The sequence below is a fragment of the Toxotes jaculatrix genome, chromosome 17, assembly GCF_017976425.1.
Source record: "Toxotes jaculatrix isolate fToxJac2 chromosome 17, fToxJac2.pri, whole genome shotgun sequence".
Classification (NCBI taxonomy): domain Eukaryota; kingdom Metazoa; phylum Chordata; class Actinopteri; family Toxotidae; genus Toxotes; species Toxotes jaculatrix.
In genome coordinates this window covers 492,965-510,000 of record NC_054410.1, presented here as the reverse complement: position 1 = coordinate 510,000, position 17,036 = coordinate 492,965, and the positions used below count along the sequence as shown (strand labels likewise).

Here is a 17,036-nt window from a genome sequence, read left to right as displayed (position 1 = left end):
GCTCTGTCTCCTGGAAAACGCTGATATGCAACTAAACTGCAACAGCAAGTAAGTTCTGAGACAAATGTGACTGGGACCAGTTCCCGTTTAACGTAAAGAGGACACCTGGTCCTGATCCTGTTCCACCTGGTGTGAGCAGCGCCCACTCGAAGCTGCAGAGGAGTGCGCTCACAGCACTGAGCTCTCCATCAGCACACAGTCAGTCAACTTTTCTGCCCTGGGTTTCACCTGCCAGGCTACAGGCTATCCTCATCCTCTGATTGGTGGAGGGAGAAGAACAGAGTACTGAGACTGCTGAGAGGTTGAACCTGACCTGATGTGTCTCACTCAGTATCTACATACACATTATTTTATTTCCTGTTATGTTGTTTTATTTTTCCTCTCAGGTTCTGACTGTAAAGGTGTGGAGCTTCTTATTCAGGTAACTCATAACGAAACAGCAGCGTCCCTGAACGCCTCACGTCCTCACTAATAAACTCAAACAGGCATTTATACAAACAGTCACTGACACAATAATAAACAGTAATGTTTTCTATTGTTAGTTCTATTTTCCGATATATTCCTGAACTAATATTTACTTCTTCATTGGTCTGCGGTACATTTTGCGGGCCCTCCTCTGGCTGACCAGGTGCTGCTGTGGTACATGTTCCCACTGCTCTGAAGATGTTTCTGGGTGGAGGTGATGGAACAGACAGGGAACCTGGGAGGGAGCCTGTTCAGTGGATGATACCACAAAGTAAAGATGTGTTTACTCCGAGTAAAGAGCAGCAGACTGATGATAAATGGACTAAACCAAGACTATGTATATGATAAATATGGACTCATCAGTTCTAAAAATGATCATTAGCTGCAGCTGGAAGGAAATGGACTGACAGTCAGACCAGGTGTCTTCTCTCCCTGAGACGTTGGACAGGCTGCAGGTTGGATGTCACTGAGTTAAATCTGGGGACACATTCACATCGACTGGCAGGTGAACATCTGATCCAGAGCGAGGCATCAACAGGTGCAGGACTCCGCAGCACAGACGGTAACTGTGTTTCATGTGCACCTTCTGCCCTCTGCAGGTTAAACTGTGAACTACACCTTGAAACGAACTGAATCACTCTCAGGTACAGAGAGCTATCACAGTACAGTGCTGTCAGTGCTCTCATCCAACTCAGCAGCACAGCAAACTGTGAGAACACTGTTCAACAAAACACCACACTATTCCTTTAAAAACAACACTCCAGCTCAGCATCACAGACCGTGACACATTAAACACGAACCTGTCGGTTTCACAGCAGAGGTAAGAGGCAACGAGGAAGAAGACCGCTCCAGGACTTTAGGTGATCAGTACTCAGAAACTGGTTCAGACTAAACCACGGGTTTAGTTTAAACCACGGTTTCCGAGGACACAGCATGGATTTAAGTGATTAGTCTCTGTGATCGTGACCCAGACAACACAGGTTTAAATCCGTCTGAAACTAAGGAGAGGACGGAGACAGACAGAGACCCCACAGACTGTAACATCAACAGGTGTGCAGCAGCCATGGCGGGACATGCAACCGTTAGTGAAGCAACACGCGGGAAGACAAACACACGTGACTCACATGATTGGAGCGGAAGTCCGTCCTCCAGTCCTCCATGGAGATTCAGTGTTCAAGGTCCACGTCTTACAACTCTATAGTCCCGGAACGTGTGGCGGCGGCCATCTTGTTTGTTGGTCCTAAGAACTGATTTCTTCTTCGATCTGATCGACCAAACGGGTGTAATACCACCTGTGACCACACACTGACTGACGTTCACTGTGCGTTACAACCCAGAGGGGCGCTGTTTCGCTCATAGGCTGTTGAACGTGACAGACCCTGGCTGCAGTGTGATGGCTTTCCGGGCAGGAACACTAACCCTCCCCTGCACCTTTAAGCTTCAAAAGGTAAAACTTAGAAACTCGTTAAAAATACATCACACTTAGAAATACCTTTCCTTCATTTTTATTATTTAGTTTTCACAGAATGCACAGAATGGAGAGGACAAGTGTATCATCACATCACACCATTTATATTCACCTTACAATAAATGTGAAGGAACTGATGACATGGGAGAAAAACCACTACGAAACATTTATTTGATTAAAGCCCCATGTGGACTGGATTTCTGTCTGCAGAGGGAGTGGGCTGATTTTAACACCGCCTGCTCTGCCCAGTCATTTTACACCCTCACCTAAGTGATGGTTACAGCTCCACCTGTCATTTAAATCAGGTGAGAAAGATCCCTGTCCTAATGTCAGCGACAGGTAGCTCCTCTGTTTTTAGAACTGTCCCCAGTAACAGCAGCTGAATCAGCTGTGATCAGCTCCTGTTTGCAGTGAAGCCATGGATGTACAGACAGCTCTCACTGGATCACTGTGATACTGAAGGAAACTTAAAAACAGCAGGATTCTGAATGAAGTTCTGCAGGACGGACATCAGAGGTGATGATATCCTTAGGAAGTGAGGTCACACTGAATCATATCAACATGTTTTAATGTCTGTGTGTTCAGGTCTGACTCAGGATGGACTCTGTGGACCATCTTTGAGACAGATTCACCTCTGAATGTCCATGTCCATTACAGGCTGTGTTCTGTGAGGACATATTTTCTCCACCTCCCTGTGTAATTTTAATCCAGTCTGAATGGGGCTTTGATCATCATTTTTTCTACAGGTAAATGATCACAGATAAAACTGACCCTAAACCCTGACAGCCTCTGCTCTATCCAGCGTAGGGAAACCTGAGGAGTGCGGCCTGTCTGGGGCCGAGCCGCAGGTCTGTCAGGTCTACGCTGCTGTCTGAGGACAGGACGCTGCTGTTGGTGCTGAGGACGAGCGCAGCCTGTCGGGGCAGAGTCACATCGTCCAGCTGCAGCACCGCCGCCTCCTCCGCCCAGTTGAAGGCAGCCAGGTAACGCTCGCTCTGATCCCAGGCCCGCAGGTACACCAGAGAGGAGGAGGAGTTATGGAGGAGGACGAAGTCTCCGAACAGCAGGGAGCGCTCTTTACCTCGCAACTCACTCAGACTGCGGAAAAACCTGAGACAGGACAGACGCTCGGACCTCTCCTCCTGTACAGAGACAGAGGACAAGATCAATACTGCAATACTGCTGCTGCTAATACTACTGCTGGTACTATAGTACTACTACTAGCACTACTACTGCTTCTCCCACTACAGCAGAAATTATTTCGTAATACTAATACTTCAGTACTTTTAATTCTATCACTGCTACTCCTGATTGTAATAATATTGCTAGTACTAGAAGTAGAAGAAGTACTATTACTACTACTACTACCTCTAACACTACTGCTACCCCTGGCACTGCTACTACTGGTACTATTTCAACTACTATAATTAGTTATATTACTTAAAAATACCTCTGCAATATTTCTTGTTAACCTTTTTGCACAATAACAACTAAAGTTTACAGTGGTTCACACTGTACTATTGCTGCTTCCTTATCAAAACATATTGTTACTCTGTAAATATATTTCTGGGTCAAGCAATTTTCATATTTATATATATATTTTATTCATATATTTATTGATGTTTATCTGCTGTTTCTTTCTTCTGGGATGATCAGGATGAAAAGTACTTTTCTCAGTCTGCAGTACATTTGCTCATGTAACTGCTGTTTACCTGTAGAGTCTCATTCAGCTCCCCATCAGTGTCCCAGAGCATCTTGGGAAACTTGGTGCCCTTTAGTAGAGAAATATCAGCAACAATCAAGAAATGCAAGAAAATCAAATTGATAAACAGCAATAACGAACATTCGTAGGCTGAGGTGCTGATGTCAGTGCTTCTGCTCCAGTTACAGCCTTTAACTGCTCAGCTTTGACACTAACCCACCCTGTGTCAGAGCTGAAAACCCCTTGCTTTTGGTGCCACCTGCTGGATATGTAAAGACTTATGTCAGACAGCAGTGCACACTGCAGAACTAAAACATCTGTGTCCTCACCTCGTCCATCAGGCCGATCTCGTCTCCGTAGTTGAAGACAGGCGTCCCGGGCAGCGTGAGCAGCAGTAGCTGGTGCAGTTTCACCAGAGCCGGGCCCACCAGCGAGGCCAGGTGACCCTCGGCCCGACCCCCCAGGCTCCAGGCCAGCTTGGTCTGGCTATGGGACGAATACAAGCTCTGGATGGACTGAGCGCGCTCTGTAGCATCTCCAGGACGGAGGACCCTGGAGATCAGGAGGTCGACGCCAGTGGAGGAGAGGAGGGAGGACACGTCTTCAGCCGAGGATCGCTCTGTGATTCCGATCAGGACTCTGGGAAACACACAGACAGAGAGAGAATGAGGTTTATATTTAAAGTTTTTTTTAACCCAAAACACAGATGGGATTAAACTACTTCATTTTCAGAAGTGAGTGGTGTCTGCAGGTATTCACTGCAGACTGCATACAGCCCAACAACCTACAGGACAGCCTGTAAATAAGGTTAGAGGAATCAGATCCTCTCTCGTCTGGATCACGGTGCCTGAGCAGAGAGGAAATGACTTCAGTGAGAAAAGCAACCTGAAGCTATAGGCTCAAAGTTATGGGACAAAGACGTGAAACGTGGGACATGTATGTTCATGTTTTTAGCTTCTCCTGTGTTTTTGGGCTTTGTTGTTTTAAATGGACACTTCATGTGGTCCCAGGAACAGTTGGACAGTGTCTCTGACCTTTTGTAGGGACGCTCGCTCGTCCCGTTCTGGACGATGGCTCGGATGTCGGTCCACAGAGACGGCACCACGCTGGATACACGCTCCACCCCCGATAGCTGGACGCCATCCACACCTTCATTCAGCCAGAACACCAGAGCAGACTGAGGGGACAGAGTCAGAGACAACCAGAGTCAGCACCACCTGCTGCTGAATCAGACGGACCAGATCAACACGTGGTGACTGATTTCAGTTCTAATGGATTTATCAACAAAGCAGCTTGAACTATCATCTGCAGCAGATGGTCTGGACCCCACAGAGTCTGAGATCACATGAAGAGACAGAGACACTGAGACAGACTAAACCCACAGAAGAACTGAGGAGAGAACAACCTACCTGACAGGTACCTGAGAACCTGAGCGCAGGTACACTGAGCAGAACTGTGAAGGGGGTCACAGCACATCCTGATCTGATTCGTTTTATTCTCTGTGCTGAACTTTGGATCAACACTACCTGTTCGGCCTCAGCTCTCACCTTCAGTCTCTCTGCCACATTCGTCACACTGGTGTTTGAGAACCAGGGTCCAGATGATCCCTGGTAGTTTGGAGTCAGATCCAGGACCACAGAAATACCTGCACAAACACATGATACATCGAGAGAACGCATAACGTGTGGACAGTACCTGATGTACTGGTACTTTATGTGCGTACTTCCATTAAGATTTAAATTTTCACTGTACTTTCCAGGATGAAATATTCTATTTATACCACACGTTTCATATGTAAACTATATTCCTGAACAAAACCTGATATTTACATAACTTGCTCTTTCATAGAAGCTAAAAGATCAGTTATCAGTGATGATGATGATCAGGAATAAACACAATTAAGCAACTTTAAAGGTCAAAGTGAATATAGGAATTTCATGTAATCACCGATGAATGAAATATGTGAATGATTGAATATGTCTGTATGATTTTATGAAATTTGTCCCCATCAGTGTGTCTCCTCACCCTTCCTGTGAGCAGCCTGAACGAAACCTTTAAACTGTTCCAGGTTTCCAGCCTCGGGGGAAATCTCTTCAAACCTCAGGCTCATGGCTTCGTCAGGCGGAGCGACGTGGATCGGTCCGACCACCAGACCTTTGACCTTCAGCTGAGACAGACTGTCGATCTTCTGCTCCAGACCTGAAGGACGGAGACAGATCAGCTGTGTCATATCTGTGAGTTAAAGGTTCCCTGTGGAGTTTTTTCTAGTAGAGCTATGGAGCTGTTGTTCTATCAGCGAGTCCCTGTTTTGTTTCTCACCCTTCAGGTTGTGGGCGTCGGTGAAGGCCTGGATGTGTCCGATCTGGTACAAGGGGCCGTCGTTCCACCAGTTGGTGGGGGGCAGGTCTCTGCAGCGAGGAGCCTGCAGGATGATGAGGACGGCTCCAACCAGCATCCCCAACCAGCCGAGCCAGAACACCACCAGCAGCGCCCAGCGGGTCCTCACCCAGCTGAGAGGACAGGGAGGGAGAGCCAGCAGTCATGTAGGGGTGCTCATTCACTTGTTCACCTGAATGTGCCTCATGTGTTTACATGTCAGCTGATTAAAAACTGAGTAAAACACAGCTGAACTTAAACACACCACGGACCCGTGTGTGTGTGTGTGTTATCGGGCCTCCTCACCCCGGGGTCCCCGCCACCCGCAGCAGCTCCTCCTTGTTCAGCCCGGTGAATTTCACCTCCTCCTCCGCCTCCTCGGGGATCTTCAGCTTCACGGAGCCGTTTTTCTCCGCCGCCGCCGCGTCTCCAGCAGCAGACGGAGCGTCCGCGGCCCGGTCTCCTCCGGTCATCGGCTGCTTCTCCTGCTCCTCCTGGTCCAGGTCCGCCTCGCTCACATCGGCCTCCGTCGCATCAGCATCCGCAGCGACCTGAGGCGGGTGCGCATCATCCCTCGGCTCAGCATCTTTGAGCTCAGCATCCTGCAGCTCAGCATCCTGCAGCTCCACGTTCGTCTCCTCCGTGTTCATCCCGAATATGATCCGTTAATTTACGGTTCTTAGAGTCAAATGAAGCAGGTTTTGTGTGAGTCACAGCTACCGGGCAGGTCTATACCACCGGATGTGGTCTTTTCGCCTGACTGATGGTCTGACAGCAGCGCTGCCGCTTTAAGGGCTGTCGGAAATCAGAGCGACAATGGGCGAAAAGCCCTCCCAGTCTAATCTATAGAGCCTGTAAATACACCGCGCGTTTGTCTGATCCTCATTAATCACAGCGTAAAAACACGTTTAACGAGCCGTGATTCCAGCGGCCTATAGTTCCAGCATCAGCTCTGCATTTAACAATAAAACCACACACACACGTGAATTCAGCTGCTTCAGTCCATGCAAATACAAACCCACACAACCATTAACCATTTTACTACTTTTCTCTATAGAAAGGTGGGGGAGGGGCTCTCCTCTGTTTCTGCTGTTGAATGTGTGTAGAGATCATTTTATATATATATATATGACTAAATGACTAAAGACACATTTATAATAAGAGATGATGCATGGTATCTGTGTGTGTGTGTGCGCGCGTGTGACGTGCACCTCCCAGGAAACGTCACAGCACGTCGCGGTGACGCAGACCTGAAGCGCTGTGACTGGTCCGCTTGGTCCAGCAGCGGCCGGTTTACCGGCTGAACCGCATCAACCATCCTCTCCTTCCACGTCGCAGTAGCTTCAGAAACAGTAACTGCTGGTCAACATTTATTAGCTGCAGCTCAACACGAGCCGCTCACTTTGAATCGCCATTGTTTGAAACTAACACTCGTCGCCCTCTGGCGTTGTGGCGGTGTAACAACATCCTCACAAAGCTCTGCGTCAGTGTCACAGTCTCCGTCCGTCACCGCTCCACCATGTCTCCATAACTCCTGCACTGACATCAGGATTCAAAGCGTGGCCCCCCTTATACACACACACACACACACACACGCTTGCGGTTCTGGGGGAGAGGGGGGTGGGACTTCCTCTGGGAGAGACGCAGGGCGGGGTCTGCTTAAGCTTTTGTTTTCCCGCCTCCAGCCCACCAATCCCGGTGAAGGCTCTTTGCATAAAATTCCCGTCAGCCCCTGCAAACTCCTGAGCACCGCAAACGGAACCCAAAGCGGGTCGGACCGGGTCACGATCAGCGACAGCGGGCACAGGGCTGCCAGCACAGCACCCGGAGCTCAGCGTGCTGTTGTTTCCTGCGCAGACGGAGCCGCGCTGAGCCGCTTTCCTCCCTCACAGCCGCCGAGCAGCCGGCACCGTCACTGTGGCAGCTTCCGGGACGGAGCCCTTCATAAAGCGAGCGGAGGCTGAAAGCTATTGTGTTATTTCGATAACACATATACTAAAATTGGAACGATACAGAGAAGATTAGCATGGCCCCTGCGCAAGGATGACACGCAAATTCGTGAAGCGTTCCTCATTTTTTCTTTTTTCGCTCAGACAGACACAAGCAGCGGCTCTGCTGTCAGAGCTCAGTCGGCTGTTTGCTCTGTGGTTTCTCACACAGCAGCTCTGATGCAGTCAGAACCAAAAGTGCGTTTTTACACATGAGGAATTTGTTGTGTCATTGTTGGTGCATGCAGTAAACAAAAATAAACAGAAATAAAATCAGAACACATCAACATATTTACAGTGTAATGCAGTGTGTGATGTATGGAAACATGTCAGTGGGGTTCTTAGTGCAGCTGCAGGGGGTAAGAAGCTGTTCTGTGTGGTAGTTTAAGTGAGGCAGCTGATGTTCAGGATCCTGGGAGAATATGGTGCCCAGGAATCGAACAGAGTGGACCGGGACATCACACAGGGTGATGGGGTGAGCGGGCTGGGTTCCTCCTGACGTCCACAACCATCTCCACTGTCTTCACAACACTGAGCTCAAGGTTGTTCAGGCAGCACCGGGACAAAGCCAAAATAATAAAAACTTAATATTCACAACAGAAAGACAAAGCAAATGATTAAACCAGAAAAGAACAAAGGAGATAAAAACTGTGACTGCTCCCTGAAAGAAATCAGTTTTTTCATGTGATGGTTCTCTGTCACAGACACCGTCACTGGTCACTGGGAGCTCGTCCACAGTGTTAATCTATGTTAACAGCTTCTCAGTGAAAGTGTGAGCTGGTACCGGGGTCAGAGCACCACAGCTTTCCTCTGTTCCAGTCCACATTCAGTCACTGGGAGGTCAGTGAGCGAAGCTGATGGTGAGAATTCAAAGTATCTGCCCATCCACAAACATATTCCCCAAACTCCACATCGTATATCTCCCTTCCTCTGGAGACGCTCTGCTGACACACCCAGCCTCCAGCCTGTACTGTCTCCAACCCAGATGTCCCAGCTGTGAGTCCCTGAGTTCAAGCCCTCAGAGCCAGAGGACAGAGGGGAGATCCAGGGGACAGAGGGGACAGTTAAACCTCTCTGGATGGTCAGGGAGATCCTGTCAGGGGGAGAAGAAGAAGAGGAGGAGGAGGAGGAGGAGGAGGGGGAAGGTTTTATTCATATTTATTTTTTCATTATACACACACACACACACACACGCTTGCGGTTCTGGGGAAGAGGGGGGTGGGACTTCCTCTGGGAGAGATGCAGGGCGGGGTCTGCTTAAGCTTTTGTTTTCCCGCCTCCAGCCCACCAATCCCGGTAAAGGCTCTTTGCATAAAATTCCCGTCAGCCCCTGCAAACTCCTGAGCACCGCAAACGGAACCCAAAGCGGGTCGGACCGGGTCACGATCAGCGACAGCGGGCACAGGGCTGCCAGCACAGCACCCGGAGCTCAGCGTGCTGTTGTTTCCTGCGCAGACGGAGCCGCGCTGAGCCGCTTTCCTCCCTCACAGCCTCCGAGCAGCCGGCACCGTCACTGTGGCAGCTTCCGGGAAGGAGCCCTTCATAAAGCGAGCGGAGGCGGAAAGCTATTGTGTTATTTCGATAACACATATACTAAAATTGGAACGATACAGAGAAGATTAGCATGGCCCCTGCGCAAGGATGACACGCAAATTCGTGAAGCGTTCCTCATTTTTCCTGTGAAAGTGACTTTTCATTTTCCTCCCGCTTACATTTTTCATTCAGCTCAGACAGCGCCCCCACGGCCGGCGGCGGTACTGCAGAACTAGCACTGAAGCTAACAGTGAACTCCAATCAGATGTGCGTTAAATTGTCTCAACACTTCCGCTGCACTGGGAAACAGACTGAGATAGATATAAAGCGAAGAGCTTTTCTGAACCAGAGCGGGCTGCTCTTGAATTCGGCCTCAACAAAGTCCACCAAAACCTGAGTAAAACCCAGTCTGTCTCTGGCTTTTGTTGGTTGACTGCACAAACGTCGCTCAGTTTAAGAGAGCTCCGCTCTACAACACAATTTTAGAAAAAAAGGCCTCCCACGAAATGTTCCTCTCTTAAGGTCGTCTGAATATTTGCGTAGGGAAAAAAAGTCAGTGTGAGTTTTATTCGTAATGTCCTGCGTCGCTCGCATCCGCGTCTCCGTCCGATTCCACGGGGACTTCACATCTTAGGTAAAACCCGGTGTTTGGTCGTTGGTTAAATAAACGTCTGGTTTCAGGATCCACCTTAAACCGCAGACCTTCCCTGTGAGCAGCAGAGCGGAGCTGCGGCCTGCGCACAGACCGGCTCACGGACCGGGTTTCTGACAGGTCTCTGAGCTTTCTGCGGTTCAACATGAATCTTTCTGAGGCTAAATCGGAGCTGAAGCAGCTGCTGAGCAGAGTGAGTCCGCCCGAGCTCCCTAAACTCCTGGACTGGATCAGAAGCTCAGGTAAACACCTCACCTGCTGCACGTGGTCTGATGTGTGTTCAGCACCCGCAGGAGGCCAGTCCCTCCACAGACACTCACAAATTAATTCATGAAGAACTTTGAGGAGTTGTGTGTCAGTGTATGACTGTGTACAGGCTGAGAGCAAGACTCATCACACACCGCTTTTATCTGTGTGTGTGTGTGTGTGTGTGTGTGTGTGTGTGTCTGTGTCTGTGTCTGTGTCTGTGTGTGTGTGTCAAACATTCACACAAAACATAAAATGCAGTCTGTTGGATCTTATGCTACCCCTCCCCCCATCATCCACCTGGTTAAGGTTGTGGTTCTGGTCCTGTCCATACTGACTTATTGTGACTACATAACCCAGAAGGCCACATGCTTGTGTGTCCTCCTGCAGACGAGCTGGACGACCTGCTGGTGGACAACAGGAAGGTGATGCTACAGAGCATCGCAGACGACCTGAGAGCCAGCCTGCCTCTGGACGCCATGTTACCCTCTGAGACCGTCGCACACCACAAGGTACTACTTTAACATGTCAAACTGAAAACAAGTCCTACAGATGACTGAGGAACTGCATTAGATTCAAGCTCTGTAGAAAAGACAAAGTAAAGTAAGTACTACTTCTGCTGATACACTACAACTACTGCCACTGCTGTAGCTGCTGAGAACATTTCCTCAAATTCTTAATCATCTTTTTAATCTGGAATTTGCTCCATGAAGAAAGTTTAAATTTATTCTCATGAAAAAAAACCTCCTGGTTCATAAACCTGCTGCAAACCACTGGTCAGCTTTAATTAAGACGCAGCTGCAGTGATTTCCTGTTGGATGTAGGATGGTGGTGATGATGGTGATGGTGATGATGATGATGATAGTGGTGATGACGGTGTGCGTTTCAGATGGAGCAGCGGTCGCGGCCAACGGTTCACGTGGACAATTTCCTGTATGATGACGAGCAGGTGGACTCTCTGTGTGAGGAGGGAACCATGAGCCGGACCTACTGCCTCAGCTGTGGGTCCTGCAGGACGGCACCTCTGGGTGGGAACAACACAACAACAAAGTTTTTACTCTGTTTGTTTTATTGTGAAAAAACCAGCTGCATCCTGTTGTAGCCTGAGTTAATCCACATCAAACCACCTCATCGCTGTTCTCTTCTTATCTCCCTGCAGACTTCATCTCTCACTCGTTCTCAGTGTCAGAGCTTCAGTTTCTGTTCCAGAACGTTCTTCCAGACCTGAGTGGTCGGATGCTGGTGGATGTGGGATCCAGACTGGGAGCTGTGCTCTATGGGGTCAGAGGTCACCGCACACACACACTCACAGTAGATGCTCCTGAGGTGGAGTTAACAGGACAGAACGTTGCTGTGTGAAGCGAGCAGGTGTGGGAACAGCTGCAGGACATTAGCAGATGGAGCTGCAGCTCTGACACAGAAGCTGCTTTCAAACACTCAGAGACAGACTGATGCAAAGATCCTCCTCACAGTTCAGTCCTGAGTCAGACCTGAACCCACAGACCTGACACACATGTTGATATGATGCAGTGTGACTTCACTTCCTGAGGATGTCATCATTTCTGATGTCCATCCTGCAGAACTTCATTCAGAATTCTGCTGTTTTTAAGTTTCCTTCAGTGTCACGGTGATCCAGTGAGAGGAGTCTGTTCATCCATGGCTTCACTGCAAACAGGAGCTGATCACAGCTGATTCAGCTGCTGTCACTGGGACAGTTTGACTAAAGGGACATATAAACTAGAAAGGGACAGAACTGGTTTTCAGAACAGCACAGTAATAAGGCTCAGTTTACAGTGTCAGCAGCAGCACACAGACATCATATAATAAAACAGCTGAACAGGTTCAGTAAGTTCAGAGGAAGTTTCTCCAGTGAAGAAACTGTGAGCTGCACAGAGACAGAGGAAAGCAGAAAAGAAAAAAACTCAAACAGAATCAAAATGAAATAATAAAGAAGGAACATTCAAAATCAGTGTCTCTGTGTGTGTGTGTGTGTGTCTCTCTCTCTCAGTGTGTCACTCTCAGTGTGTCACTCTCAGTGTGTCACTCTGTGTGTCACTCTCAGTGTGTCTCTCTCAGTGTGTCACTCTCAGTGTGTGTCTCTCAGTGTGTCTCTCTCTCTCAGTGTGTCACTCTCAGTGTGTCACTCTCAGTGTGTCTCTCTCAGTGTGTCACTCTCAGTGTGTGTCTCTCAGTGTGTGTCTCTCTCTCTCAGTGTGTCACTCTCAGTGTGTCACTCTCAGTGTGTCTCTCTCAGTGTGTCACTCTCAGTGTGTCTCTCTCAGTGTGTCACTCTCAGTGTGTCTCTCTCAGTGTGTCTCTCTCTCAGTGTGTCTCTCTCTCTGTGTGTCTCTCTCTCAGTGTGTGTCTCTCTCTCAGTGTGTCTCTCACAGTGTGTGTGTCTCTCTGTGTTGTCAGGGTTACGTGTACAGCTCGGCCTCTCGCCTGCTCGGCCTGGAGCTCAGTGAGGAGTTTGTCCGGCTGCAGAACAACATGATCCTCAAATACAGACTGAACGACAGAGTTCAGGTGAGTGTCTGTGTCTCACTCTGATCCGTGTCAGGACTCTGGACCTGGTGCATGGAGCAGGTATTCAGTGTCCTGTTTAACCAGTCCGTTCCACAGACTGAAGGTCACTGTGGTGACTCAGACACTGGCCTGTGGTCTGATGAGTGGACTCTGGTCTGCTGTAGGTTCTCCACGCTGACGTGTGCACGCAGGACGTTCTACTGCAGAACGCTGACGTTCTGGTCATGAACAACGTCTTTGAGTACTTCATGGAGCCTAACGAGCAAGTCAGGTGAGGACGCACAGCACAAATACACAACACACAAAAATACACACTAACAGATAGACACAGTAATAACTGACATGTCTGTGTGTGTGTGTGTTTTCAGAGCCTGGAGGTTCATCATGAAGAGCTTCATAAAGACAGGTTCCTTGTTGGTGACTGTTCCCAGTCTTCAGGAGAGTCTGAACGCTCTTCAGGTAAAACTCACCCTGACACACACTGAAGGCTGCTCCACCAACCAGGCAGAGGCTCCACTCTTGAATTCATTTGTCATAAATTTGCTGAACTGAATCAGAGCACGAACTCTCGGACTCGGATCCTCCATCTCGTGGCCGTGGTGTCCTGAAATGTTTTGTCTGATTCTTTCTTCCTGTTTATCAGGTAACGAACAGACAGAAAACCTCAGTAAAGTCAGAGGTTTCATAAAACAGGAAATAGTGTAACATATTTTTATTCATACTCTCCTCTTCCTCTTCTCTCTTCAGACCCCACCCTGCTCCTTTACCAGGCGTCAGTCTGTTCTTTCACTTCCTTAAATGACCTGAAATTATTTCTGCGACGTCTCTGATAAATGTTGTTTCTTTGCCAATTATCCCACAAAAAATCCTTTTATTCCACATGGAAGAGAACCTTATTTTGAAAGTGTCGCTATGTTTTGTCAGAACGTTTCTGCAACGTTAGAGATTCACTCAGGGTTAGAATCAGAATTTGAATTGAATTCATTTCTCATTCTGTGTTACAGGATCAAATTTCATGTTTGGAAAAGTCAGTTTCAGAAAAAGCTGTGGAGTACGAGCAGATCAACAGGAAACTGTCCTGCTTCAGTCATCAGAACGGAGCAATGTCTGCTTCTTTGGGAAAAAAGTCAAAGCTACAAGAGAGGCTGTTTTCTCAACACCGCCATCTTAAGCTTGAACTCACCGTTCATGTGAAGCTCTGTGATTGGGTGGTTGGTAGTGAAATGCACACTGGGAGTCCTGGTTTTTTTCCCACAGGCTTCTTGTAGCTTTGACTACTTTACCAGGGAAGCAGATGTTTGTTCAGATGACTGAAGCAGAGAGTTTAAACCATCAGATACAGTGAACATGAAGCAGAACCAGGGTTCACAGACCTCTGCGTCTGCAGCAGGCTTTCACTGCAGGAACCAGGCTGTCGGACCGAACCACTCACACTTCATGGCTCCAGTTTCCCTGGAAGCCTGAGAGTGTTCAGACCAATTCTCAGCTTTGTTCTCTTCCACAGAGACTTTACAAACCATCCACCGCTCTGTTTAAAAATCCCTGTACTGGTGTCATTATAGTGATGGAATAAAACTGTGTCCAGCAGGAGGCGCTGCAGCCCGGCTGGGTGGAGGAACTTCCTGTGGACTACGACGTTTACCTGGGCAGAGACACAGACCCTGACGCCCTCAGACAGATCCACCTCTACAGGGTTCTCTGAACTGGTCTGGACTGGTCTCCCTTGGCCTGAACTGTCTTGAACTGGGGCTTGAGTTGTCTGCATTGGCTTGAGCTGGACTGGACTGGACTGGACTGGACTAGTTTAAGATGAACTAGACTGGTTTCAGCTGTTCTGATTCCTCCGGTTTGAAATGGTGTGATTTCTGGTCTGGTCTGAACCAGGGTTCACAGACCTCTGCGTCTGAAACCGTCCAGTCAGAATCCTGGTCCCGGTGCTGTCACCATGGTAACGGTCAGGTTTGTCTTGCCCCTCTCTCCCAGACACTGACTTTGATTATTGATTATTTTATGAATTAAACATGGACAGATTCTCGTTTTTCTGTTTTTATCGTCTGTTACTCGTTGCTGCTTTAACGTCTCATTTCTCACCTGAGGAGCTTTTTCTTCTCTTATTTGATCTTTTTTGTTTTTTATCATGTTTCCACAAAACCACAAGAACTATATTTAAATCATCATGAGCCACCATTGTCCCATGAAAACACCTAAAAAACAAGCAAAACATACAGCATCAGTAGTTTTTATATAAAGATGTAATAAGTGGTTTATTGAACGTGTACAATCAGAGCAGACAGACGCACTAACTGTTCTCTAACAGACTGTGATCAGATCTCAGTGTGTATTCATCCTGTGGACTCTCCTCAGTGGAGGCTGCTGTGTAAACACATCACCAACAACAGTTCAGTGGAACACAGCTGGAATTAGAGCTGCAGCTAATGCTAGCTCGAAATGTGTGTCTGCTTACAGCCCCGTTCCTTCCCCACATTACTGTCATGGTTTGGATCTTACTCTGTAGAAACCTGGTTATTCACATCCCTGCACACAGGTTAGTGATCCTCCACCTGCAGGTTCCTCGCTCCTGAACACGTCAGCCTCTCATCTCTGATCTGATCCAGTTCCCTCAGACTCAGCACTCTGCTGGATCCAGTTAAATGTTGATTTTCATAACTGCCGTTGGTCAAAGTCTTTATACAATGTACCTGCGTGTTTCTGGTTAATAAACACATTTGAAATCAGTTCTGTAGTTTTCATTCTTGCACTGGAGTAAAGACATGTAATGTTTTAATGGTGTGATGTAATTTCCTGTCGTGTCTGTAAATGTTACTGTACACGGTGAACATCTGCCAGAAAATCACAACTAGCTCTTTTTCCTAAAATCCTTCAGCTCTGCTCCCTGCGTGGCTTTCCTCCAGCTTCCTCCCCCAAAAATATGGCTTAATTGGCTGCTCTACATTGCCCCGTGCGTGTGTGTGTGCGTGTGTGTGTGTGTGTGCGTGCGTGTGTGTGTGTGTGTGCGTGTGTGTGTGTGTGTGTGTGCGTGCGTGTGTGTGTGTGTGTGTGCGTGCGTGTGTGTGTGTGCGTGCGTGCGTGCGTGCGTGCGTGTGTGTGTGCGTGTGTGTGTGTGTGTGTGTGTGTGTGTGTGTGTGTGCGTGCGTGTGTGTGTGTGTGTGTGCGTGTGTGTGTGTGGTTGTCTGTCTGTCTTCGTGTAGCGTACAGTCCAGGGTACAGCCCGCCTCCAGCTCCGTACAGGAAACGGATGGAAGGATGGTCTGAGAGAGAGGAAGAGTGGCAGGACGGCCGACCAACCGACCCTGCGGAGGACCGTGAAGTCCCGCCCATTCACTCACTCACCGTGGTGCGTTCAGGATCCGACCTGTCCCCGACTCAAAGTGAAACAAACACAGCCCGAGTCATTGTCGGTGAGTGTGAATATTCAGAGTGAGGGGCCAGGCTCACGGGCCGCCACAGCACCGAAGCCCACCGTCTCCGTTACGCTACGGTCAGACTTTCAGCACGCGGGAGTCTGTGAGGGTCCGTGTGACGTAAATTTCATCACCACAGGGTGTCACGAGGCTCTGTGCTGACGTCTCTGTACCCACCGATTTGCTGTGACGACTTCGTGAGCAGAGCATGCGCAGTTGGTGCACGGACTGGGAAGTTTAATGACTAAATGTATAGTGAAGGATTATTTCTATCACTGCTTCATCTTTAGATTATTCTCCTGACGGACTGATTAATCGTTTGGTCGATACAGCATCACACACAAGTCCAGGCCTCCGGGTGTCTTGTTTTGTCCAATATTCAGTTTAATTAAGAATCAGGCAGCAGTTTAATCAGCAAAGTCTTTCATGTGAAAGTGACTTACATGATTAATCGATTATCAAAGTTGTTCCAGATTGGTTTTGTGTAGGTCAGCTAATCAGATTATATTTCTACATGGCAAATAATTTAGCAGTAGGTGTAGTAGAGTCATAGAAAACCAACAGTCATGACATGCCTGCTGCTCATTCTGTGGAATTGAACCATTAATTGAAAGGAGTGTGTTCAAAATAACAGCAGTGTGGAGTTCAGTTAGTGAGG

General features: G+C 48.3%; 2 protein-coding genes and 2 non-coding genes across 8 annotated transcripts; 3 read left to right on the top strand and 1 right to left on the bottom strand.

Moving 5' to 3' along the window:
- Positions 1-2,001: 2,001 nt before the first annotated feature.
- On the bottom strand, positions 2,002-7,549 carry LOC121197249 (4F2 cell-surface antigen heavy chain-like). The gene is made up of 8 exons (XM_041060761.1): positions 6,318-7,549; positions 5,955-6,145; positions 5,661-5,834; positions 5,183-5,280; positions 4,670-4,812; positions 3,965-4,274; positions 3,646-3,705; positions 2,002-3,075 (listed from the first exon to the last, which is right to left on the bottom strand). Exons 1-8 carry the CDS (start codon positions 6,659-6,661, stop codon positions 2,728-2,730), a joined length of 1,668 nt encoding a protein of 555 aa, XP_040916695.1. The 5' UTR covers positions 6,662-7,549; the 3' UTR covers positions 2,002-2,727.
- A 434-nt stretch (positions 7,550-7,983) lies between these two features.
- Positions 7,984-8,089, top strand: LOC121197832. Its single transcript, XR_005896284.1, has one exon. It is a non-coding gene; the product is annotated as a U6 spliceosomal RNA (small nuclear RNA).
- A 1,290-nt stretch (positions 8,090-9,379) lies between these two features.
- zgc:109986 (uncharacterized protein LOC553566 homolog) lies at positions 9,380-15,679 on the top strand. 5 transcript variants are annotated; one of them, XM_041060765.1, is made up of 9 exons: positions 9,533-10,083; positions 10,212-10,426; positions 10,821-10,942; positions 11,320-11,458; positions 11,590-11,711; positions 12,846-12,956; positions 13,121-13,227; positions 13,325-13,415; positions 14,542-15,679. In XM_041060765.1, the coding sequence occupies exons 2-9, from the start codon at positions 10,330-10,332 to the stop codon at positions 14,656-14,658; spliced, it is 906 nt and encodes a 301-aa protein (XP_040916699.1). In that variant the 5' UTR covers positions 9,533-10,083; positions 10,212-10,329; the 3' UTR covers positions 14,659-15,679. The 5 variants fall into 5 exon arrangements, with proteins under 5 accessions (XP_040916702.1, XP_040916701.1, XP_040916699.1 ...); XM_041060764.1 differs by having other exon boundaries at positions 9,533-10,426; XM_041060766.1 differs by having other exon boundaries at positions 9,539-10,426; positions 14,545-15,679.
- Positions 9,570-9,675, top strand: LOC121197831. The gene has a single exon (XR_005896283.1). It is a non-coding gene; the product is annotated as a U6 spliceosomal RNA (small nuclear RNA).
- Positions 15,680-17,036: the final 1,357 nt, after the last annotated feature.